A 26,938-nucleotide genomic window follows, 5' to 3' on the forward strand; every position below is an offset into this window, starting at 1 on the left:
AAAAGCCTTTATGGACTGGCCGTTGCTCTGTAGCAGAGCACATGCTTTTTATGTCGAAGGTCCCAATTTCAATGTCCGGCATCTCCCATTAAAAGGAGAAAGTAACAGATAGGAAAGATCTCCATCCCAGAACTGCTGCTTATGTGGACAATTTGTATGCAGGGGAGGCTGGTCCAATAGGGCAAATGGGGCATGGCCCCATCAGCCTTGGCCTGCCCTCTTACTTACATCCTGTCAAGAGGGTGTCACTGCCTGTCAGCTTCCTTCTCCTTAGTCTCAGTGTTGCCCTTGCAGAGCTTGGCAGTGGGGAGCAAGGTGGGGGCAAAACTAGAGTCAGTTGGCTCTGCCTGTCATTGGATCTGACTCCACTTAGAATTTAGGCTCCCTGCCTTTCACCCTACCAGCCCCAGTGGGCACCAGCCACCACTGGATGGACAGATAATTTGACCTGGCATAAGGCAGAAAATTCTATGTTCCCCTGACAAGTCATGACAAGTGACATGATCTCTGCTGCTCCCGTGCACTGTGCTCAAACCATACGAGTTTAAGTGAGACTGATTCCTTGGATCTGTGAGTGTTTTACATTTCCCAGTTCTTTTTTGTAACACTTTCATCAACAATTGAGGCTTAAACTCCTGTTGTTGTTGCTGCTGCTACAATAAGACTCCCTCTTCAAGCAGTTGGTAACACTGTTCTCTTTTGTTGTAGTAATGTTTCATTGTCAGTGTGGTGGGTATAATTGCAATTTTCACCTGGCACAAGTATCTGAAGTCAATAAAACTGGGCACACGGCCATGCTAGGATACGAAACAAAGTCTCAGAATATGAATTAAAGATGGCAAACTTCATTGCCCCTTGTTCCTTTCGACACTTGCATAAATTGTCAACTCTGTCAATCAGTCCTAATCCCCAGATCAACACAGTGAAGGAAGACATACATTCCAAACAGGCAGCTCACTACTGCTGACTCTATTCTTAAGAAATATGTTTACATAGTTCTGCATATGAGAGTTGAATATTTAGATATTACAGTGTGAGTTTCATTTAAATATAAATGCCTAGAGGCAATGGAAAGTGAAAACGCTGCTGGCATGATGCAGAGGTGGTCTCTCCATAATCACTTGGGGAAGTTGTAGAGCCAACACAGGGATTGTTATGCATGCAATTTTTGCTTTGTCAGTGACACTCTTTAGAACCATCATATAGAAATTATAGTGGCTGCTATTGTATATAAGCCTGTCCTATGTGGAAATAAACTTACCCTTTAAGTTACACCATCAGCCCTGTTCGGGGAAGTTTTTAATTAAAAACAGCCCTGTTCAGGGAAGTTTTTAATGTGTGACATTTTAATGTATTTTTAATCTTTGTTGGAAGCCGCTCAGAGTGGCTGGGGAAGCCCAGCCAGATGGGCAGGGTACAAATAATAAATTATTATTATTATTATTATTATTATTATTATTATTATTATCATCAAGGAACAACCACATGGTTTTATTCATGTGAATAGTGTCACCGAGTGCAGTAATAGTACTGTAATACTTGGAACTCAGGGTAGGCACACTGAAATTAATTAGTCACAGCCATCATTTTCAAATAGATCTGCTCAGAATAGGACTAATATTGGATACAAACAAGTTACGTGTACAGTTTTGTGCTGAGTAAGTTTGCTGCTGCAGACCAAGATGAAGAGGAGAACCATTATTCTAGTTCATCCTGAAAATAAAGTGGAAATTCTCAGCAGCTTTTAAGCACCGGAAGATCAGAAAGTCAACCATTAGATGTGTGAAAAGTTCTGACAATTCCACTTTACCATTACATGTGCTCCCTCCTTATCTTTCCAAAAGCGTGTCTTGCCTCACAGGAATACAAAGATGGTTTTGACTAAGGAAAGGAGTGCAGAGGGTGCATTAAGGTGTGATAAGTCATGCCTAATTGCAGTGACAAAACTCTGCCTTCAAGCTCCCATCTATCACAAAAGCTGTGTGATTTATTGTATTGTAATTTACATCTCCTGTATCTTACTGCTTCATTTAAGGCCTTTGATTTAAATGCTGGAGCACGTCTTGGAGCACACAAAACTAGAAAGAATGCCATCATTATAACCAAAGCAAAATGAAATGATGGGTCAAGGTGGTATATTCATCACAAACATGCCTCCAGATTTATTTTATAAACAAAGTTAAGGACTAAGCGCCAGAGGTGGGTGCGGTGGGCAACCTGTAGCTCTCCTGATTTTGTTGGACTTCAACCCCAGGTGGTCATTGGTTGATGGCAGTTACTATTATTTATATCCCACCTTTTAGCCAGAGCCAAGACTCAAACGGGCTCACAAAAATGAAAACAAATACCAATAAAACAAACATAGCTAAAAACAAATAAAAAGTTATGGTTAAAAGGTAATTAAACTATCTATGGAGTTCAAACTATGTAAAAAAACAACAACATCTAGAATAAAAAGAATGGAAAAAAGTGCAGCACACTATTAAAAGCCCTTTCCTTAAAAGTGGTCAGTTTCCAAATCCTGCTGGAATAAAAAAGATCTTCACCTGCCAGTGGAAGGACAAAAGGGGAGAGCCAGTCTAGCCCTTCTAGGAAGGGAGTTCCAAAGTCTGGGGGCAGCCACCAAGAAGTCCCTCTTCCGCATTCCCACCAAGCATGTCTGAGTGTGGTGGGACTGAGAGAAGGGTCTCCTCCCCTGAAGATCTCAGAGACCAGGTAGGTTTGTACAGAAGAGTACAGTCCTTCAGATACCCTAGAATCATAGAATGGTAGAGTTGGAAGGGCCGAGGGTCATCTAGTCCAACCTTCTGCAATGAAGGATTCTCAAATGGATCATACATGACAGATTGCCATTCAACCTCTCCTTTAAAAACATACAAGGAAGGAGAGTCTACCATCTCTTCTGGGTGTCCACTTTCAAACAGCTCTTGCCATCAGGAAGTTCTTCCTGATACTTCATCTCCCTTGAATCCATTAATTTGAGTCCTAGCCTTTGAAGCAGGAGGAAACAAGCTTGCTCCATCCTCCATGTGACAGCTCTTTAGATATTTGAAGATGGTTATCATATCTCCACTCAGTCTCCTCTTTACCAGGCTAAATATACCCAGTTCCATCAACCATCCCTCATAAGGTTTGGTTTCTGCTCTAGGAAGGCATCATCCAAGTCCTCAGTCTGATTTGGAGATCTGTAGCAGACACGCACAGTATGGTCAATGTCTCCTACAATTTTACCCATATACTCTCAATCTGTCATTACACTGCTAGTCACTGTTCACAGTAGTGAACCATATAGATCAATGGTCTGACTCAGCAACAGGCGGCTTCCTGATTCCCAGACCTATCTGCAAGGTAATGTATGTGAGGTTCTTGGAACTCTCCAAAGTATTATATGTGCTAAATGTTTCTGCTGTTAAAATGTATTAATGGATTTTAGGGCTCAGATAAGGATGAAGAGCACCCAATCCTATGACTCTGAACCAAAAATGTTTTGCTTAGAAGGCCTTAAGCAATGTATTCATTGTGTCATCTTTTCAATTGCATTCCAGCGGGACAACTGAGTCAATCAGCACATTTCGCCCTCCAGCTCCCATATAATGTGCTAGGCTTGGGACGCAGCGCTAATTTTCTTGATCACTTGTATGTGGGCATTCCTCGCCCATTAGGTGAAAAGGTATGTTGGGACCTCAGTTCACATATAATTGTATTGATATCAATGTGCATTTGGTTTCATACCTTGCTCAATATCACGTTGGCTTCTTCTTAAAAGGGTGGGATGGTGAGAATGTGTTGAAGTGGGCTTCAGCCAGAGAATTGTGGTTTCCATGGCTGACCTATAGGATAAAATGACCAGGTAAACAGGCCCAGTGGAATCCCAGTCGACCTTTTCCCTGCAGCATGGGCATTTTTGTTGTTTAAAGTCCTTTGAGACCTTGGAAAGGCATTCTCAACCTGTAATACCTTTAACATTATGGTTGTACCTAAGCCTGATCGGGACCCAAAGGGCGTGGGTTTACATCTATTTTGGCCTCCACCCACAGAGCATTCATACAGTTGTGAATCCTGATCAGACAGGGTCTATCCCAGGCTGCTATTTTACGAACCTGATCCACCGTTTACTTAATTTTTTTTATGATAGCAAAAGGCAGGGTTCCCTCTAGCATTATTATCCCTTGATACATACATACACATACATACATACATACATGCATGCATGCATACATACATATGTACTGAAATAGCACTTATTTACTCTTAAGTTTTGTAAACTTATTTACTCTTAAGTTTTGAAAATGTATCAGGTCAAAATTGTTTTGTCTTTGAAAGTAGGAAGGAACCAAACAGTCTTTTGGAAATGTCATTCCAGCCAGTTTTCTAAGATAATGAGAACGTTGAGATTTTGCTTTGACTGCACAGTAGAATTAAGAATGAAATGAGCTCGCAAGACATTCACTGAGTGCTTTCATTTTTTTCCTCTTCCAGTCTATAAGGAAACAGGAATGGACAGCCATCATCCCAAACTCCCAGCTGATCGTCATTCCATATCCTCACTACTCCCCTCGAAGGTAATGCCACTGATTTAAATCCTGTCATATGAGTTGCAATGGCTGTTGATTTTAAGGATATTGAGCCTATGCTGTGGTTGGAGCCAGACCGTTTTCTTTTCTCACAGAAATCCTGGTATACTCAAAAATCTAACTACTTTCCTTGTTCACACAGCACATAGCTAAACTATAGAACTCACTCACACAGGAGACAGTGATGGCCACCAAATTCGGGGGGGGCGGGGGCAGAGGCTATCGGTGGCTACTAGCCACAATGACTATGTCCTACCTGCACTCTCAGAGGCATCATACCTCTGAATGCCAGTTTCTGCGATCTGCAAGCAGGCAGATGTTGTACTTGTGTGCAGGCTTCCCACAGACATCTGCACAGGCACCATGAGAACAGGGTGCTGGACCAGATGGGCCTGATCCTGCAGGCACCTCTTATGTCCTGAGTTGCAGAGAGAATATACCAAGCTTTGGCTGTGCCCCAGAAGCAGAGTATAATTCTATAAACATAGGGCCATATTGCTTGGACTAAAATGAGACAGTCTTTAGAGCAATTTAATAAGAGTGTTGGTAGTGATGATGGTGAATCCTCTGGCTGTGATTGGCTGAGCCAAAGAAGCAGGGACTTGTTGCCATTGGCTTGAGCTGCTTAGAAATGAAAGAACAGAGCGATGAGCATGGGATTGGGACTCTTAAGAGATTTAGGCAATGACAGGCTAAGGAAGCCCCCCGGCTATTGGGAAATTAGGTTTGGTGTGGGAAAGGTCCTGAGAAATGAGGGAAAGAGCAGAAGGCTTATGGAGCGAGTCTGAGAGGATTATGCAGAAGCAAAACTGGCATAGAGAATCGGCAGGTTGAAGCTGTAGGGGCGAAAATGGGTGACAAAGAAAACAGAGGGAAATAATTCCTGTCCAAAGAATGAGCAAAGCTGAAAGTGGGCATGTGATCAGGAACTATGGACATGAGGTACTCACTTTCACATACTGACTGACTGCAGGTTTCTGGAAACTTAGGCAAGCCTTATTGGATGAAAGTTGTGCAAATGCAACCTCTCAGAAGATGTTCCCTGTGGGTTGTGTTAACTGGCAGGGTTTTTTAAAAAAGAAAGAAAGATTCCAAAGAATTGACCATAGATGTATAATTCCATAAAACGTGTCTTCATAAAATGTGTTCTGTCTGGGGGTTTTGGTTTTCTTTGTCAAGTAGCAAATGTAATTGTGGAGACAATGGCTTCCTGAGAAGTTTGGTTCTAATCAAATATACATTCTCTGTGTCCAGTGAAGTGCAAAAAGATTTCTATTCAGATTTCCAGCACATGCTGTGTGTTGCCATGGCTCTTTGAATTCTGTTGTAATTAGGGGCACGAAACTTGCTTAGCAGAGGATTTCCACAATGAAATCCCCTTGAAATAAAGTCCCATTTGTATGAAAGTAATTGGCTTTCCTTCCCAGCTGCCCTTATATTTGGCCTACTAGGAAACCCCTTGACATATAGTAAAGTTAAAAATGTGCCGTAGGTAGTGTTTATTTACTTATTTATTTACTTATGCGCTGCTTTTCCAATGTGTTCCAAATGGCTTCCCACAGTTGCGCAGAAAAGCAAAAACGAAAAAGACATAATAAAACTACAGTCAACAAATCAATAAAATAACTACATAGCTACATAGATAGATGTGTATGGTTTATAATTTGGTGATTTTATCTCTGTAGTTGTGCTCTTATTGTGATGACCAATGCAAGGAAATTTCAGTTTACCTTAAAATAAAAGAAAGATTTTTATTTTTTTTGCATCAGTCACCAACCATTGCAATTTATATGCAGAATACATCTCATTGAATGTATGCAATATATTTGTGTAACTATGTTGATATTAGAGCTCCACTCTTGGATAGAAATTATTTTTCTTTAACCATGAACAATTGGTTGTAACCTGAGGTATCGAACAGGCTGTAAACAGCAACTCACCTGTTCACCTGTAACAAAGACCCATTGCTTCCAGATGCCCAGGAAAAGACCATTTCCTTTTAAGTCACACTTGGGTAGCATGGGTAAATATGGGACAGGAGGGCAAGCAAAAGATTTTACAAGTCAGTAACTCTTGTGGCACTTATTTACAGGCTGATAAACTTGAATTTCTAGGCTGATAAATTGGTGTCCATCTCTCCCTTTCAGAAAAGCAAAATCACTTGAATTACTACACTCTTTTTACTTCTCTTATGATGGTGATATATGTACCGTATTTTTCGCTCTATAGGACGCACTTTTTCCCCTTCAAAAATGAAGGGGAAATGTGTGTGCGTCCTATGGAGCGAAGACGCCATAGCCCTGCGACCCTCTCCCGGCTGGAGAGGTAACGCGGGGCTATGGCAGGAGCCTCTATAGCCGCGTGTCACCTCTCCAGCCGGGAGAGCGCGCGCAGGGCTAAAGCAGCCCCCCGCGACCCTCTCCCGGCTGGAGAGGTGACGCGCGCCTATGGCAGGAGCCTCCATAGGCGCGCGTCACCTCTCCAGCTGGGAGAGCGTGCGCGGGGCTAAAGAAGCCCCCCGCGACCCTCTCCCAGGTGACGCGCGCCTATGGCAGGAGCCTCCATAGGCGCGCGTCACCTCTCCAGCCGGGAGAGCGCGCGCGGGGCTAAAGAAGCCATAGCCCCGGGACCCTCTCCCAGCTGGAGAAGTGACGCGTGACTATGGCAGCAGCCTCTCTGCTGCGCCTTTCCGCTGCTCCCTGACCTGCTCTTTGGGGCTGGTGGTGGGCTTCCCCCCGCCAGCCCCAAAGAGCAGGTCGAAAGGAACCTGAAGCCTGGAGAGCGAGAGGGGTCGGTGCGCACCGACCCCTCTCGCTCTCCAGGCTTCCAAGGTAGCCGCCTGAACGCACCTTAAACGCACCTTGTTTTAGAGCGGAAAAACAAGAGGGGGAAAATTCTCCCACTCTCTGCGCAGCGCCTCCTGCCGCTTCACTGAAGGAGTGCTGGGCAGAGAGCGGAAGAATTTTTTCCCTTGTTCTCCCCCCTCTAAAACAAGGTGCGTCCTATTGTCCGGTGCGTCCTATGGTGCGAAAAATACAGTATATACTTATACCATTGGTTCATATATCCAGGAACCCAGAGAAAAACTATATGAGAATAGGACCATTTTAAAACTAAAAGCTACAGAGACCTACCCTTGCCTTAGTAATTAATCACACTTTGTGATTATCTTCTCTTTTTGTAAACTACCCTCCTTTTTCTCTAAATCTCGTGGGTGATATGCAAATGTGCCTGTCCACTACAGCATATTTTTGCTTTTGCAAAAATCTCTTCCCCCTTCAGCCCCCCATGTTCCCCCCATATCTGCTCCAAAGTATTGGGGAAGGACTCTTGATCAGATTTAGGGTGGCTGAGGGATGGGGAGATGAGAGAAGGGGAAATTGCTTGTGCAGCACTGGATATCATTCCATATATCCACATTTGACATCACAGGCCATTTGAGATAAAAAGAGACTGCATTGTGCTATTAAAAGCAATCAGAAGCACCTTGCATAAAACAAGGAACCGCCACCCTTTCCCCCTAGGGATTTCTGGAGAGGAAATCACTCATTACACTCTTCCATTAATATGCAAGCTCCCTCTGTTCCCCCCTCCCCCAATATTTCCAACTACCCCTACTATGAAAAAAGTTGGAAAACTACAAAAACTAAACCAGGGGGTTGGTTCAGTTATTGTTTTTTCCGAAGGTGTTTGCCTTGAAATCCATTGGCAAATATTAACTCATTGCCCTGCTGGCAGAACTGATTCCTTCCGCTTCCCAGTGCCCACTAAGATGGAAGAAACTTACCTAATTGAACAAATTCTTCCTGCCATCAGATGTACAGGTGATCGAGACAAACTGACCAGCCATGACACTTGTAAGAAGGCGGAATGAAATGATTGCCCCTCATGGAGATATATCCTACCCCTAATTTGCATGTCAAGCGTGATGGCCATTTCACTGATGTTCAGGCAACCAGATTTCTCTGGAGTTGTGAACTGGAGGTTTAATTATCTTTCTGTGCAGATTAGGGGGGTTGAGACTGTCTTGGTGTACAGTAAGCTCACTGTAGACACACTCTTATATATAAAATCATAGAACTGCAGAGTTGGAAGGAACCCAAAGGGTCATTTAGTCCCAGCCCCTGCAGTGCACCTTCTACCTAGGCAAGCAAATTATCAAATTCAGTTATACAATCGGGTCAAGAAAAGACACTTGCAAAGCAGGTCTGGTGTGTCCTGGGAAGAGCCCAAAGGGCCAGATAGAGAGACGATAGAGGTTGGCCACATTTGACCCACAGGCCTGAGGTTCCCAAACCCTGCTAGATGCCATCAGTAACCAATCACTACGAAAAGATGGAAGGAGAGGTTGGAGCAGATTTTAATGTTCATTCTCCACGCAGTCAACAACTTACCATGTACTGCAGGGGGAAGAAAAGCAAATTACTGTATTTTTCGCCCTATAGGACACACTTTTCCCCCTCCAAAAATGAAGGGGAAATGTGTGTGCATCCTATGGGGCGAATGCAGGCTTTCACTGAAGCCTGGAGAGCAAGAGCGGTCGGTGCGCACTGACCCCTCTTGCTCTCCAGGCTTCAGGAATCTATCCGCAAGCCTTGGGAGCCCGGCGGGAACTCCCGCCGGGCTCCCAAGGCTTGCGGATAGCAGCCTGTTCTGGTGGCTGGGGTCAGGGGAAGCTCGGGCTTCCCCCGCCCCAGCCCCGCGCCTGGGGGGTTAATAAATTTTTTTTTCTTTACTTCCCCCCCAAAAAACTAGGTGCGCCCTATGGGCCGGTGCGCCCTATAGGGCAAAAAATACGGTACTCCTAGAACTAACATACTGTAGGTAGGAAGACTGACATATTTAGATACACTTCCCAAAATGCTTACCAAATATGTTGAAATATTATACATATCATGCTATTGATCACCACGTGAAATACCCTGAAGCATTCAGTTAACTCTGTAATCCAGTTCAAGCTCCATTGAATCCAGACGCAATAAATGTCACGAGAGCGACTGTTACAATAATGTCTCATTTAGTCAAAGCAACACAGTGGGCTGTGCTATTGCTCCTTTTAACCAGCATCAAGTAAATTCTGGTGCTGATATTTTAGGAGCTGTTGGTGTAATACTACTTCTTCCTACAATTGAGTTTTTAGTCATTTATCTCTTATTTTGCTCCTTGTGTTTTCTGAAAGAATGCTCTCTCAAATTTATGCCTCTTATAAAATGCACATTGATTTTAGTTTTCAGTCAGTTTCAAGATTTATTGATTGCAGTGGCTGACCTCAGTGGCCAATAAATCTTTATTGTAATCCTAAAACAAAACTATGCTTGTTTGTTAGAGAGATCACAGCTTTATTAATCTTTGAAATAAAGCAGCAGCACTTGAAAAAGTGAAAAGAGAATGCAGTTTTGCTTTATACTAATGTAATCACATGGTAGTTGAGAGATATTAAACAAAGGAGAATGTATTCTGCCACCTGCTTACTCCAAAGCAATCTAATCAATCTTTCCACAGATATGTGGTTCAGCTTCATGTTCTAGTTTTTGAAATGGCCTGTGTGCCTTTGGAAGGAGAAATCGGAAAATATTTTTATGAAAAAAGTTCATTACATGTTGTTTTACAAACCAGTGAGGATTGAAATTCAGTACTAAGGGATCCGGGAAGTCATTTTCAAGCTAGACTTAATTAATTTAACAATCTTCTATCATAATTTATACTTGACAAGCTTGTGACCTCTTCGTATGGCTTGTCTAGAAAAGCTTCTGTAAATCTTACATTTTAGTAAAATGGTTTGTTATTCTAATTTGCCTTTGCATATTTTTTGTTTTGTTGTATTCTTGTTTTTAATTTTTTTCAGTTGTGACAGTTGGGTTTTTGTTGTTTTGATTTTCACCAGTCTAACAGATGTAGTAAAATATTGGATTTACACCACAGTATTTGTTGTGCCCCAGTAGGATTTTTATATAGTAGTTGAGTTAATTTGCATTCCAAAGCAGAATTTTACCCTTAGAATATTGTTTTGTCTGAGGAATAGAAGTGTATAGTGCAACTTTGCCCTGTGCACCCACAAATGAGAGTCCAGAGGGGGTCATTGTCCTCCAGTTTTTCTTGGAACTACACTGAATCCTTACTAAGCACTTCAAGTTTTTCACCCCAGGCATATTATGGGGTGTGGTGGATGCTGAAACATTCATGGCTTTCCACTCTGTGTGCATTGACTCTAGGTTCAGCGCAAAGTAGGAGGCAAACAGGAATGCTTCAAGGGAGATTAGTCATATTACACCATTTACAAGGCACCTGAAGTTAGATCAAGGAAGCCCCAAGTCATTCTGTAAGCACAGGCATCACCCCAAAATGCTGCATTTTGCCTTTTTTTAAAAAAAAAATCACTGATTTTTTTTAAAAAACGTTTTGTGGGAAAACCATTGCACCTGTTATTCTGAAAGTCTTCATCCCCTGAGAAGGGAGAACCATTATACTGAATTCTAAGACTTTTTTGCTTTTTTAAAAAAAACCTTAAAAGCTTGCTGCACAAAATCCTGCAGTGAAACTGCCTGCAATTTGGCAGGCTTAATCCACCCTGGAGGAGCGCCTTTATCTGCAAACTTTGTCCACTTCCGGGGGGGGGGGGAATGCAGCCATTTTTAGATTCCCCATTGTAATCAGTGAGGGGGAGGGAACACTGCTTCAGACCCGAATAACAAGTTGTCTCGGAAACACATGGGGTTGTAGCCCACTGAAATCTACTCAGAGGAGACCCATGGGTGTTAGCAGACTTCAGTTATGTCATGCCCATTAATTTCAGTGGGTCTGTTCTGCATAGAACTAAAGGTAGATGCAAGCCATAGAGCAGATTCAAAACAGGTGAGTTGGCTTCCCTTGGCCAGAGATACAAGTTAAATATTTTGGCTGGCACACATCCCTAGTAAATACCTTCCATAAAATAAGCCCCTAGAATGGAATTGAATGGAATGCACGATTCTGCAAAATGCTTTAGAAGAAGCCTTGTGCTTGGACCCCTGAGGAGTGTTTCACCTTATCCTAAAGAGTATACTGGCAATTAACTCTGGAGCCATACTTTTTTCAATCCTAATACTTCTTTTCTTCAAGCAGACCTAAGGATTACAGAAGCACATAGTTTGCACCCCCCACCATCCAAAAACAAGAGAGGGATCAATTACAAAAACGGGAGCAGGGGTTGGAGAATGTATTTTAAATGATCTCCTGACGGGTATATTATGATTGTGTTGTTTTCTGCATGCCTGAGTTGGAACCACACTCCACAAATGGGACAGTTAAGAGTTCATTTTGCTGAGACACATTAACTCAGATCGATATGAAACCGTTGCCTGGGCTGTGAGAAAAGAGCAAAATGACACATGATGGGCTAAATGCCGCCTTGTGGCTTTGAATTGACATCCTGTTTATGAACTTCCAATAATCAATGGAGCCATTTGCAAAGCACGCCACAAGAACACTTGAAGTTCTTTTGTGTTTCGGTACCCCAAAGATAATTGAAGAATTCTTATGTATATTATTTTCCTGAAATAAGGGTTTCAGGTTTCCAAACTCCATACGCCGTTTTAGTCCTAGCTGAGAAAGGAAAACCTTTTGATGTTAGCATACTTTGAGTGTGATGCATTTGTAAGCTTATAAACTCAGAACATAGCAATATCACCTGAAAAGTGACTTTGGTAAAGATGATGGAAAGGGTTGCCTTTGCTCTGTTTTGGTATATTTCACCGATAATTCTTCTCTGCCAAAGCCTTTGAGGGAAGCTTTATTGCAGTGTAGTTTCCTGTATTTAATAGAACCCCGTTAAAAACAGGAGCTGGAGAAATACACCTACCAGTTTTTCCCAATTTGTACTGCTTCATATCATGGGTGCAGTTCCTTCCTGAAACATGTGGCCTTTCCTACTCAGAGACTAATGTGCAGTAGATTATCTTCTCTCACTGCTGCTGCCTCCTGCTTCCTAAATCCTTCCTTTTCTCTGCGCATTGTCTCTGCTTCCAAAAGCGAACATCAACTTTGCAGTGAGTCAACACATCAAGCGACAAGTCAAAATGTTACTCTGACAAACGTGCCCTGGCTGGGGAGCAGGGAGATGATCTTAACTCATTGCTTTACATCCCATAGAGCTCCAAATCAAACAGGCCCGAAGTCAGGCAGCTTTTTATCATTCTGCTTTCCATAATCTCTGTGGAACATCTTGCCATCAGTCCTGAAAGTAAACTGATGTTTTCTTGGATTCTCCTTTATACCCACAGCTGGAGTGCCAAGCTGTACCTAACCCCAAGTAACATCGTATTGCTGACGGCTATTGCCCTAATTGGGGTCTGTGTCTTCATCCTGGCAATAATCGGCATACTTCACTGGCAAGAGAAGGTAAGCTTAATCTGTTACGAGCGCTTGTCTTTCTTGCGTCAAGTTCAGACAATACAACATTGCGAACTAAACTCCACATCATCCTTTTTTTAATTAAGCCTTTCACTTTGGGAAAAGTTGCCATTTTCAGCATGATGATTTTGAGTCATTTCTTCAATAAACAACAGGGGAAATAATGCATGTTAAAGTATGCAGAAGGTCCCAGAATTAGACTCCTATTATAAATATATTGAGTAACAAGATTGAGAAAAACGTCTGCTTGAGACCTTGAGAAGCCATTGCCAGTCAGAATGGATAGTGGGTTACCCCCGGCCCCAAATCAAGCTTGGCCCTACACCTTAATGATGGGATGGGGACAGGTATTGCAGCTAGCTATCCATCCCAGTCTTTCTGAGCAAGTCATATGGGGAGGATTAGATCTGCCCCTCCATACTGGCCTTAGCTGGTGGATGAATGCCATGTTCCTTTAATAAAGTTGTGGCCTACTTATTCCCGTGCATTTGTGTCTTCCTCTTTCTTTCTTTCTTTCTTTCTTTCTTTCTTTCTTTCTTTCTTTCTCTCTGCAATACAATATGTCACTTGAAATTGCAGGTGGGGGGCTCACATTTTTGAATTCTCATCAATATTAAAAACAACCCTGTAAGTAGAAAGCTAGCACAGCTGGACTAGAAACTCCCTCCCCAACGAGCTAGGTGTTTTTTTAAGTGGAGTTGCTTTCCATCAGTATCTGCCCTCTGCATTCTGAAGAGGTACTATCCCTTCCTCCCATCACATTTTGCTATATGTGGCCTCAGTGCACAAATCAAAAAGTGCCTTCATTCGTTAAATTTTGTATGTGTGGCTGTGGCTTTGGATGTCTTGCTCTGCCTGTAGTTTAACTGAAAGATACTTGAGGCACATTGTGGCTCTGTCAATGAATGAAATTTAACCCATGCTTTCATTATTTTCAGTCAGGCTGTAATACAAAGGGATTTCTTCCCTCTTGTGTTTAAGAAACCCTTGCTGACTTTTTATTGACATGCTTCAAACGGTGATATTTTACCATGAGCAAAACTGACTGTTTTTCTCTATAGAAATGCATTGATCCGGAGAAGCCATTTGGGAGGCTTCTTTTCATACTACAAAAGGAAACTGTGTCCCAATTTCCCATATAGCTCTCCATTCACAGCAAACAGTTGAGCCAGCAGGGTAGCCAATAAGTGCTGCCGCCTAGCCAAGCTGTAATCATAACTGTCAAAATTACCGCATTTTAGACTCACGGCGGCTTGTCATTGGCATTCATGAAACAAAAGAGCAAGAGCTAAATGTTTAGAAAGGTTTTGCACGGCGCCTGGAAATTAGTAAGCCTATTGTCATAAACCCTTCCAAAGCGTTAACACCAAATGCCAAAGGCAGGAGGTACAGAAACAACCATGAAGTTAGATATTCGGGGTGGCACTCAACTCAGCAAACAGAACCAAGTTAGCAACAACTGCGCTTTTACTGAGCGGAGATATCTCTCACCTCTAAAGTATGAAATGCTCGCTGACTCCTCACACACCTCCAGCTTTATCAGGGGCATTAGCTGAAATTGGGAGGAAGACCGTGAAGGGCATTGCACTATTACAGGGGAGGAAATGCATATTCTGAAGAACAGCTATTATGGGGAAGTTGACAAGCAGGTTGAGATCCGAAGGTGCCCCCTCACTTTTTATAATTCTACTAATCTTTTTTAAAAACCAACTATTTTTGCAATAAATAAAAACTGTTCAAATCTAAACCCAGCAGTTCAAGATGCATCTTTTAATTCTGTGTGCGAGAACTGGCACATAGCGGAGAAATATCTCTGTATAAACCACAATGTATCCGAGGGGTGGTTTTTTTAGACTTTTGTGTTAAATGAGTCTTACAGGTAACCTTTTCAAAATGCCATGGAAGGGGGAGAGAAAGAGGATACAGCTGGCTTGGAATTACTGTTTGAAGGGAGCAATGGCAGGAATGGGAGAGGAGAGGAGCCAGCACATTATGCTCTGTGAATTTGCCAAGACTGGGAGTGGGATAGAAGGGAACATGTCGCAGGCTTCTTTTATACATTTGAGATGTGTCAGAGCCTTAGTGGCATGAGCATGTCACTGCCAAGAAGCCCGAAGTGATAACGCCTTAAAACCGGAGTTCTTTTCCTGAAAGATAAAAGGCCTGACAGCAAAATCCAGAAGGGTACTGTCAGTTCAACATGAAGTCCCAGAGTGCCCTTAGAGAGCAAGCACAGCTTGTCAGATAAGGATGAGGTAGGTGAGGGCAAACTTTTCACAAGCCACCTTAAGATGTAACAACCATTTCCCTTTCTGCACCAGGCCTCTCCTCAATTACAGGTGTAATGTTTGTGCTTAGTCCACTAAACAGTAGAAAGACAGGTTTATGGGCAGTTTTTACTGGACAGGTTGCCCAGGGCATATGGAAGATTGCAAACTGCAGAAGACATGCCTGGACCAACATAGGTTAAATATACTCCTGCCTTTGTTTAGAGAACGGGCATGTCAATCATCGTGTGCAACGCTTACAAATATTTCCTTTTCCTGCATTGCAGTACAATGGTACCTCGGGTTACATACGCTTCAGGTTACATACGCTTCAGGTTACACACTCCGCTAACCCAGAAATAGTGCTTCAGGTTAAGAACTTTGCTTCAAGATAAGAACAGAAATCATGCTCCGGCAGTGCAGCGGCAGCGGGAGGCCCCATTAGCTAAAGTGGTGCTTCAGGTTAAGAACAGTTTCAGGTTAAGAACAGACCTCCAGAACGAATTAAGTACTTAACCCGAGGTACCACTGTACCTGTAATGATTATTTGAGCCAAACATTGTGGCTTATAAGTTTGCATTTCGAATAGTGGTTGAAGGAGAATGCTTTTTTAAAACACAACTGGAGCAAGCCCCCCAGATGTTAGTCATTTTAGAGCTTCCCCTCACATCTCAGCAAATAAGCACAGTCCAGACGACAGGAAATCCTTGTGTACCAAGAGTCATTTCTACTTTGACAATTATCGCTCTTAAAGAAAAGCATTTAATGAACCAACCCAAAGCACTGGGCCATTAACACAAAAGAGAGTTGATCACTGACTGCAGTGGCCATTTCTCTTCTCCTCTAAAATGACACCTATTTAAGTACTAACCGTTAAGGCTTTTAGTGAGCTTTCCATTACCTCTTCACATGATAAAGCAGCTACTCCATGCAATTCAGTAACTCCGGAAGTCAAAATGCAAGATGCATTTACCAAAATACTCTCTTTCATCCCTCCCCTTCCCCACAGAAAGCAGATGACAGAGAGAAAAGGCAAGAAGCCCATCGGTTCCATTTTGATGCTATGTGATGCGCCTTAATATGTTGATGGAGGACGTGCTTACACATTTGCTTGGTCTCAGATACTGTATTCGAGCCTGTGAGGGCCAGGGGGGGAGGGTATTGTTCCTGTGCTATTTGTAAATGTTGCATTGGTTTTAATTTATTTGTAAAGTGTTAAAATCAAGCCTGTTTCACATGGCCCTCCAATAATTGGTTGTATATATACTGATAGACGTTTTCTCTTTGTTTTTTAAAAAGCTGTAAAATCTGCTTTAATAATGGACCATACAGCATGTGTTCAATTGTTTGCATATCCTCACTGTCTTCTGTACAATGACTCACGAAAAGGAAGTCGTATGTAAATTTTAGAAGTGAGTTTCAGTCAGCAAAATCCCCATTAGTGCTACTTGAGTAAGACTTGTCACTTACAGATTCCACAAATGTGAATTGCATTTTTATAATTGTCAGATGAGTGAAGATATCTCATGCTATTCTGACTGTCCTCCAGGGTGTTTGATCTGTAGTTCTCTGGGTTACTCAGCTTTGTATGAATCTACGCAGCCAATCAAGTGAGAGGAAAGGCTGTAAATTGGAAGATACAAACACCCTAATAAGAAAAAGAAACTGGTCACAATGTCTATTAATATATTAATATTTTTAAGATGGAAGTATATAATTCAACTTCTATTTTAAATTATGCCTTCCTAAAGTGGAATAATTTTGCATGGCTTACTCATGGTTATCATGTAATTGCACTAAAGATTAATCATGATAAAAGTTGACCAATAAGGTGAAATTATTGGGAAAGGAATAAGGAAAGAATCCACCATGGAAAAATATGTTGTATGATCTTTTCAAATTCACTTATAATCAAGGGCTGGACTGTGCTGTATTTTCATATAATCATACCAAACCAATTATTTATTTTTTTTGCATTTGGCATGAACAAAGAGAATTCCAGCTAAGTTTAAGAATCATTTTCCAAAAAGGAGGTATGGGCTTTTTTATTAAACAGATTTTGTTGGAAACATACTTTGTATAATATGGTTGTTCCTTTATTCTTAGAGATTTATTTATAATTGACCATGATTTGAAAACTGTTGTCCTGCATTCCTAATAAATGGCATCTATTAAGTTAAATCATGCATGTTGGCTTAGTTTATGGATGGTGAATCTAAATGTTGCTTCTTTTCAATACAACATCTGTGCTCACTGTGTGGCCCCTTGAATCAACCATTGAATCAATCTTGTCATTTCGGCATTGACCTGTAAAGGAAAATCAAAAGGGGAAAAAATGAGTTGGAGAAACGGGAAACACATGAACATGTGAAGCTGTCGTATCCTGAGTTGCTCAGGCCGTTGGTCTACTCTGACAGCAACTCTCCTAGGTCTCACACACCAGTAGTCTTTCCTAAGCTTATGGCTTGAATTCATTTCAAATGAAGATGGAAGAAACTGAACCTGGGATCATCTATATTTAGAGCAAACTGTATGCAAACTCGTCCCCAATCATGACTGCATTTGCTTTACTTCTTCCCAGTCTTGGCACTTCCTGGGACAGTAGCAAGAGAGAAGCAAGAAAGTACAAATTTGCCCTGGTCTTGAAACTCGTTTTCTATCTAGTTGCCACAGGCCTTGCTTATTAGAGAATGCTTGATGGAGTCTTCTGCCCACATGTTGCATGACTGCTATTAACGGATCTAGAACAGGGGTAGGGAACCATTTTCAGCCTGGGAGCCACTTTCCCTCATGAGGAACCTTCCAAGTGCCGCACGCCAGTGGGAACAGAGACAAAAGTAGGTGGAGAAAAGCATGTGACAACCTTCGTTCAGTAGGACACATCCAAGCCATGCAAAAGTCAATGAGATTTCTATAAAGCTTCTTATTTATTTGCTGTGGTTAAAATCCACATTTTCCCCCTAAGGAGCTGAAAGTGGCATACATGGTTCTCCCCCTACACATTTAATCCCTGCAACAACCCTGTGAGATAGGTTAGGCTGAGAGTCCGTGAGCTTCATGCCTGAGTGGGGATTTGAATCATGGGTCTCCCAGGTCCTAGTATAACACTCTAACCCAGGCTTCCTCAACCTCAGCCCTCTAGATGTTTTTGGCCTACAACTCCCATGAGCTAGCAGGACCAGTGGTCAGGGATGATGGGAATTGTAGTCTAAAAACATCTGGAAGGCCGAGGTTGAGGAAGCCTGCTCTAACCACTAAACCAAGCTGGCAGCTTGCAAAAAAGAGGCATTTTTACAGGTCAAGAGCACATTTCAGCCAAGCAAAAGCATTCCAAGCATGTGCAGAGCTGGAATCATGACAAGTAGTCAGTGTCAAGGATAGGCTAAGTAGAGAGGTCTGGAGAGCCCTCAATAACTAAGGTTCCTCATCCCTGCTCCTGGCAGAGGTCTCCTGTGGTGCACTCCAAATATAGAGAAAGTAGGCTTTGTACGGAGCTATTTCCATCTTCCTTCATTTTATATCACTGATAATACACAGAGAAAGCTATAGGGAGTATTACGGGGATTTTGTATTAATGCTACAGTTTGGTGGTTGTACTAAGGGTAAGAAATGCCTGAAATATCTCATCTCACACTGAGATGTTTAACTTTTGAGGGGAGAGGACAAGGGTGCACATTCAGGGTAGTCTATAAACTATGGCTATTCCTATGTCTCGTGGCCCCGGATTTCCCAAATGGGCTAGGTAAGGTTTCAAAAACAGATCTCAAAGAGTACACCAAGACATGAAGCTGAATGTTGGAAAAATCCAGGACAGATAAAAGGAAGTCCTTCTTCATGCAGCACATAGTTAGAACTATGGAAGTCACTCCCATAGGAGGCACTGATGGCCACCAGCTTAGATGGCTTTGAGAGAGGATTGGACAAATTCATGGAGGAGAAAGCTATCGATGGCTACTAGCCATGATGGCTATACTTTGCCTCCATAGCTGGAGGCAGCAATGCTTCTGAGTATCAGTTGCTGGAAACAACAGAAGGGGAGAGTGCTCTTGAATTCGGGTCCTGCTTGTGGGCTTCCAATAACCATCTGGTTGGCCTCTGTGAGAACAGGATGCTGGACTAGCTGAGCCATTTGGTCTGATCCAATAGGCTGTTCTTATTCCAAGAAGCCACTAGTGTGGAAGTTGTTTTCTTCTCTCTATTCTAATAATGTGTTCACTGCTTGAGAACCACGCCCATCTTTCTTTAAACAGTGATGCAAGAGAAGATGTTACTGGTTTTGCTTGTTATTATGCTATGTACTTTTGTGTTTTTATATCGTAAACTGCCCTTTGGTCTTAGGGCAAAGGGCGGTGTTAAAAAAAACCAATGAATAAAATTAATAATAAATGCAATTAAATAAAGAAATAAAGAAATACTGTTCATCACCTTTTAGATTTTTACTGAATTGTTTGTTAGATCCATGGGATGCACAACCTCTTGAGTGTTGTACCACCTGAGTCTTGGCTAAAATGAATGGAGCTTGTATCGTCAGAACAATTTGAGGTTCACCACTTTTATAAAGCTATGCCTGGACTATAAAGTGTTCTTTATAGCAGGAAGAGCACAATGTAATTATAAAACTGACAGATTAGTGGATAGAAAAAAAACATTCTAGCATTACTTCGGTTGCTTTCCCCATTTTAATGGTAAGAAAGCATGTGTTGCCTCTTTGCGATGTTCCAACTCTTAGCAGTAACATCAATAAGTTCCACTGCAAACAATAGTAGCACTGCTCAAGTTCAAAACTGATTGTTCAAGTGTGGTTAGAAATAAAAAAATTTATGGCAAGTCCAAATAAGCTGACTATGAATCATCCTGCTGGTGAGCAGTGTTGGAAGACATCTTTAGCTTCCAGCAAAAAGTGAACAATCTCACATGTAAATTTTTGGATACAATCTTGTGTTTAAATTCCTAAATAGCTTTGACTTCGGTGTAGAAATTTTGTACTCTGCAAAACAGCTGCTTGGAGTTTTTAAAGCTCTCCAGACAACTGTCTAGCAGATGCAGGGGTTTTTTTAAGTATAGCATGTTACGTTGCAGTTCAGATAGTTAGTCTAGATGAGCCTGGACGTGCCTTTGTCAGCTGTTTACTATTCATGTGTTCTGATCATGTGAAGTGTTCCTTGCTGTAGAGACTCCATTTTTCTCTCCTAGTCTTGCTTTGGTTTGGAAACTCTAAAGATGGAATCCTATGGAGCCAAAGTTTGCTGGGACAAATATGTCACTGAATTCAACCTACTGCTGTGAGGAATAATTCTCTTTTCCGCCAACACACACACCCCAATTGATTTATGTAAATCAGATCACAATGTGCCAAGAGAAGATTCACCTGCCTAAGCATGCCTCTGCACAGAAGCTTCATGCAGACTCCTTTTGGGAATGCGCACTAACCATGCGAATGTGGGGGGCCTGTATCTTTTGTTCCACAGAGCAGCTAACAGAGGTCGCATCGGATTCGCGTTGGAAATGCACCACTTCTGAGCCACCTGCATTGGCTCATGGTGCAGAGCTCCAAAATGCAGGGAAAAACAGGTGAGGCAAGCTCAAGTCTCAGCAGGAGATTGGTAGAAGCAAGGTCACTCTTTGAGAGGCAGCATCGCTCCGTGGTAGAGCGATCCTTTGCATGCAGAATCCCACAAGTTCTGTACCCAGCATATCCAATTAATTGGGTCAGATACCAGGCGATGGCAGAGACCTCTGCCTGAGATTCTGGTCAGCAGCTGCCAATCAGAGTAGACAATGCTGAGCTAGATGGACAAATAGTCTGACCTAGCACACGGCAGATTTGTGTGTTCCTAGATGTACCTTGAATCTGTAATGCACTCTGCGTATTGTTTGTGTGTGAGGCGGGCGGCTTATTATAAATAAGCTATGTTTTCAAGGCAGAGATGCATCCTTGACTTCTGAAGCATGAGGAGCCACCGCAGATTTGGGCCAAACTAAGCATATGCACGACTGAGCATTTGTGGGATAAGGGTCTATAATTTGCACGTGTATAAATGTCTCTCACCTGCATATTAGAGGCTTAGGGAATCTCATGTTTTGCTGTGAATAATGATGGTACAATTACACTGGAGAGACACTGTGCTTCTTAATCCTCACTGACTGGCAGTCACAAGTTTTAGCCAGCTTGTATAAATTATTTCACAGGTGCTTATCTTTGTAGTGCCAAAACAGAGCCACCTAGGTTTAGAGTGACCTGGCCATATTGGAGACCATTCTTCCTGGATCACACATATGTTAACAGCCACTATTTCAGTACATCAGTGTGGGGGTTCCACTTTCAGAACAGTTTGTTTCCAGTTTGCATAACTAGTTGTGCATTTTATTGTTATTCCTAGATGGAAACAAACCTACCCTAGAATCTGACATAAGAAGTGCCATGGCTCACAGCCAGTTGAGATTTATTTCTGCATGCTGGTATTACCCCCAAAGCTGAACCTGCATGGTTATATGTTCTACTTGATCACTTAAGACTGCTGTATATTGAGAATTCTGCAAAAAAACAAAACAAAACACCAGTGAGGAAAAATGGGGGGGTGGCTGAAAAAAGAGCCACAGGCCCCCTCTGTTTCTCTTATTGATCTATTCTTCTCTCTCTCTCTCTCTCTCTCTCTCTCTCTCTCTCTCTCTCTCTCTCCTTAGTGGTTAATTTTCCCTTATCCTTCCACACACACTTCTAGGGATAATTATCCACTGAGCGGGAGATGGGTAGATAAGGGGAGTAGAAACTTCCTTTCACTATCCCCTCCAGCTAGAAGAAATTAATCAGCTAAGAAGAGGAAGACATCTATACTGCTTGATATGTATAGATGATAATTTGGAAATAATTAATGCAAATTGCAATACAGTACCCCTCTCCTTAATGGGTGTGAGCAGGGGAGCCAGGTACTAGCTGTTGATGGGCTGCTTCAAGTCTTCTATGATTCTGCTGCCACTTCACATGGTTGTTTATCTTAAAAGCCCTTTAAAGTAAAAAGTTTATTATTATTATTTAGAGAGAGAGAGAGAATAAGTGTGTGTGTTGCCTAACACATGATGGCTGTAGGCAACTTAAAATTAAAACAAAGCATACAACACTACAAGATACTTTTTTATTTATTTAAACAGCATCAGCGGACACTTTGCAACAGAGGACTCTCCTCTGGAAAATAGGACACTTGCCACCCTCCCTCCAGCCTTCTCAGCCTATTGATGGGGGTGTGATCAATTAGCAGGGAAAGTTCCCATGTGGTGAGTGCAACAGGTTAGCAGTGACTGGCCAAAGGTCACCCAGCCAGCTTCTGTGCTGAGTGAGAATTTGAACCCTGGTCTCTCCCAGGTCCTAGTCCAACACTGCAACCATTGGACCACCCTATGTATACTGATGGCAGTATGGTGAATAGCAACACCCTCAACAGCCGTCCCAGTTATACCTACACAGGGAGGTTGCACAAGTTTTGAGCTGGAAGCAGCTGCTTTAGCCTGAGTGCAAGCGGAATTCTTAACAAGTTGCATTTCTGTCACTCAAGGTGACTTTTAACACTAGCATTCCAGCTTTGCTGAATAACATGGCCTTTATACAGTGCTATTTTTCTTGAAAAAGAGGTGCCAGAACTCACCATGAACGCCTCCTTTGTTCTCTTATAATTGGCAATGATACCCACCTGAGAGATGCCAGAACTGAGTTCCGGTGAGTTCCAGCTGAAAAAAGGCCTGACTTTATATCTATATAGTTTGTTTCATTCATTTAAGTTTCACAGGCTAACAGCAACTACATCTCCAACTAGGTGTATATACATAAAGAGGTTCGGGATACCTAAGAGGGAAATAGCACAATAGTTTTACAGTACAGCATGTAGCTCAGATGTCTGAAAATCCTGTGGCTGTGCTTACTCTATGAAGAAACTGCAGGGGAGGGGGGGAGAATTACAAAGAGAAATGCAAATTAGCACCAAGCTTATGACCCTGACTTCTACAGCACTGATGCAGCATCTTCAATGCCCGGGATCCTATTCTGCCAGAGAGGGGCTATTAGATGAAATGGCGCCATCTGCTGCACCAAAAATACACATTTGGTACCTCTATTTCCTGTGTTGCTAGCTCGTTTCCAGCCCATCCCCCTATTTAACTTTATACGAGATTCATAGGCTCCTCTAAAATGCTGTGCAAATCGAAAGTGTGCACAATTCTGTCACCATTAGACCTTGCACGTCTGGGGGAAAAAAGATGTACAAAAGCTAGCAAATTACTTTTGTTCGGTTTGGGTAAGGATGGCTAAGCTACCAACACAATAATAATAATAGTAATACAAAAAAAATATCAAAGTGGCTAAAACACATTAGGACAACACCAGAATTCATAAGAGATGGAATCTATTGTTGTTCAAGTTCTAGTGAGTAAGCTCAGCCATTAAAACAGATATCAAAAGGCAACCTTTATAAGTGTCCATCTAATTTACAGGCAGTTTATTGGATTTACTAGCTCTTTGGATTCAGTTGCAAATTGCTTCCTTAAGTACTGAGACCCTGACAAGTGAAATACTGCCATCAGGATACCAACTGCAAAACAATATTGATCACTAAAGTTTGTATTGGCAGGTGTGCCCATTCCTGCGCATGCTATTGAGAATATGCATTATTCTCAAGTAATTGACTTGTCAGATTTAATAATCATAGGAGTTTGTGTGATGCACACATGAACTCGTATAACCTTACTACATTGAAAGCCTGAGACCGGGGCTTGTCTTTAACTCACAGTTTTTGTAAAGCACCTAGAACTTTGAGGCCATTCATAAGTATCATCACCCTTTTCAATATTGTTTAGGAGCAAGTTTGCAGGGAAAGCTCTGCTGTTAAACCTTGCCTCAAAGGTTGAGGTAGCAAGAAGGGCAGAAGTGATGATAGGCTTGCAAAAGTGGGATTATCATACACCCAGAAAATGAGGGAGAGGACCAAAGCTGCAAGCTTTCTGAAGACAGTTTCAATGTGATAATGGCAAACAGCCCTATAGTGAATTCTGAATTATGTGTTCTCAGCAACTATTCCCACACCTTCATTTTCCAAATGTCTCAGATGTTTCCACTGGAAAACTGGTTGGGAACATTTTCTTGAAATCATTAGAATCAACTTAAGCTTAGAGTGGCAACAACAGAGCAGGACTTTGGGGCAGAAGTTAAGGTCCACAAAAAGTGGAATGAGCAGAAGCCACACACACAGCAGGAATGACTTATCACATTTTTAAATAAGTAAGTCATTACACATTGGCATCTAGCGAGGAGGTTCAAAGTCCAAAGACTAACATTATCTAACTAGATTTTAGCTTTCTTCCACCACTTTGCTGCAACCAAAAAAAAACAAACCAAAAAACCGAAAAGCTGTTGAGAAGAGATTGTGGCTCGTTGTGGGAGAGAAGCAGCATGATGAGCCAAATATTGCTGCTGGACCAGGAATGGAGACGGATGAAGAAAGGACACAAAACAATCCAGTTCTTCCCTGTGGAGTGGTGCAGGAATCTCCTAGATGGAATGTGTGTGCTCACACTCATAGTGGCTCTCCAATTACTGGCAGGAAATAGTTACAGTTCTCTGGAACCAAGACTTTGACAGCCGCAAAGGCTCAGTCCTGGTGTGCATTTTCAATGTTGGGACACAATCCTGAAATTTCTATGGTTAAGAGTAGGTGGCAGCAGCAGCTCTGAACAGATGCAGAGTGCATTTGCCTCACCCCTCAGGAACTACTTATTAGGTTTGTATCCTGCCTTTCCACATCAGCCATGCCCCAGTGTCTCTACATCAGCAACAGGGTGGGTGGAGGGAGGACAGCAGCCACATGAGAGGGCATTGTTTCCAGGCAGACTTTGATCTTCGGGAGTGCCCTTCCTTTAGGAGCTGAGCACGGTTTAGAACAGGGGTGCTAGCCCACGTGGTGCCCTCCAGGTGCTGCGGGATACAATTCCCATCAGCCCCGGCCAACATGGCCCATGGCCAGGGATGTTGGGGGTCGTAGTCCACAACATCTGGAGGGCCACGCAGCGTTGGCTGCCCCCGGTCAAGACCAGCAGCTGCAGAAGGCATCCATCAGCCAACCGATCAAGGATGCTTCTTCCTGAATGTTTCCAAAGCAGCCACTGCTTGCGCATTTTTGCCGTCCACGCAGAGCATGTCCAGTAGGAAGGAAGGACCTTATCTGAACGACCGTCCAGATCGAGATGGATCCGTTCGGTCGCGGGTGTATGGGAGGGTGTGTGTATCGCTGTTTGTTTGCTTCGGCCCCTCCAGTCGCAGAAGATGGGACAGAAGTTAATCCGATAAAAAGTGCGATCATCTTAACTCACTGGGTTTCTCTCGGGCAAGCGCGATGAGCAAAACGCAGACAAGGCGGAGGCGCGATCGGCGGGGATTTGCACTTCGCCGGAGTCTCCAGCCGTGTCACCGGCGCCACCACCGCAAATTCATCCACCGATTTCTCTGCTTGGCCCTGTAATGGGGAAGAAATGGCACTTTTAACGTGACGTCTGTCTGCTGCTCCCCATTCAATCCGCGCGCTTGGGGACTGGAGCAGCCGATCCCTCCTGGGATCCACCCAGCGTCTCCCACCGAGCCAGGAACTTGTATCGGCGGCAACTGGGGAGAGAGACGCGCGCTTTTGGAAAGGGAGACGCCGGGAGGGACACTGCCGCGCCCTGTGAGCTCTCGAAACACGGAGAGAAACGCGTGAAATCGTGGAGGAACACCGAGGATTTTGCGCTTCGACTGGGGAGCCCAGAGCTTCTCATCCCCGGACAGCCGGGTCTCGGAGCCCACCTCGCAGGGTTGATGTGACGATTAAGGGAAGGCAACCGTGCGTTGCCAGGACTCAAGCGAGTCTACAGATGGCGCTCTCTTGGTCCCCAACTCCAGCTCCTCCAGCTGACAGCAGAGGCAAAGGCATTTTGTGTATGCTCAGAAACGCTCTCGCCTTTAGTGGGAGGCCTGGCATTGGTTTCTGAGGCCAACCCTCTCTTGGGCAGCCCTGGTTTAAATTAACCTCGTCCACTCTCCTTCCTATTGCTATGCGCAAAAATAAGGACCGCCAACCCCCTTTTCATTTCCTATCTCAGAAAAAAAGGATAAATCATCCCTTTTCCTATTTCTCCCTAGCCCTTTCAGTTGTTACCCCTTTTTTCTTTTCACTTCACCCAAAATTCCCCCTCTCCAATCAGTCGCAGCCTTTTCTCCATTGATTTTTACAATAGTGTCCCACCTTTGCTCCAGGAAGCTCAAGGTGGAAACAGAGACGCCTCTTCCCGCTTCCTCGCGTTATCCTCACAACAACCCTGTCAAGGACGTTAGGCCGAGGCAGCGTGACTGGTCCAGGTCACTCAGTGAGCTTCAGGCTGAGCAGGGATTCGAACCCAGATCTCCCAGGTCCTAGTCCAACGCTCCAACCACTACGTCACACTGCGTTGGGATAGATAGATAGATAGATAGATAGATAGATAGATAGATAGATAGATAGACAGATAGATAGATAGATTATATGGGGCAGGGCTTACCAGGCTGACACCCCCCCAACACACAATATTTTATTCCAGTTGGGAGCATAGATCCTCGCCCAATTTTTTTCTGCTTCTGAAAACCTTGGGATTTCCCCGAGCCTGCTAATTTTGCGCGCGGATGGTGCCGTTTTGGCTACACAGGCAACGACATCG

The 26,938-nt window shown here is 43.1% G+C and overlaps 1 protein-coding gene and 1 long non-coding RNA gene across 2 annotated transcripts in view; one reads left to right on the forward strand and one right to left on the reverse strand.

Moving 5' to 3' along the window:
* Positions 1 to 17,410, forward strand: part of ITFG1 (integrin alpha FG-GAP repeat containing 1) — a 114,643-nt gene extending 97,233 nt beyond the window's left edge. Inside the window, exons 15-18 of the mRNA XM_053400234.1 lie at positions 3,546 to 3,670; positions 4,480 to 4,562; positions 12,833 to 12,950; positions 16,239 to 17,410. Of these exons, the coding sequence (XP_053256209.1) occupies positions 3,546 to 3,670; positions 4,480 to 4,562; positions 12,833 to 12,950; positions 16,239 to 16,298 (386 nt within the window). The 3' untranslated portion in view covers positions 16,299 to 17,410. The remainder of the gene's footprint in view (positions 1 to 3,545; positions 3,671 to 4,479; positions 4,563 to 12,832; positions 12,951 to 16,238) is intronic.
* LOC128419486 (uncharacterized) lies at positions 17,259 to 25,733 on the reverse strand. Its single transcript, XR_008331860.1, has 2 exons — positions 25,583 to 25,733; positions 17,259 to 17,536 (listed from the first exon to the last, which is right to left on the reverse strand). It is a non-coding gene; the product is annotated as an uncharacterized LOC128419486 (long non-coding RNA).
* Between the last annotated feature and the right edge of the window lie 1,205 nt (positions 25,734 to 26,938).

Source organism: Podarcis raffonei, chromosome 8 (assembly GCF_027172205.1).
Source record: "Podarcis raffonei isolate rPodRaf1 chromosome 8, rPodRaf1.pri, whole genome shotgun sequence".
NCBI classification, from domain to species: domain Eukaryota; kingdom Metazoa; phylum Chordata; class Lepidosauria; order Squamata; family Lacertidae; genus Podarcis; species Podarcis raffonei.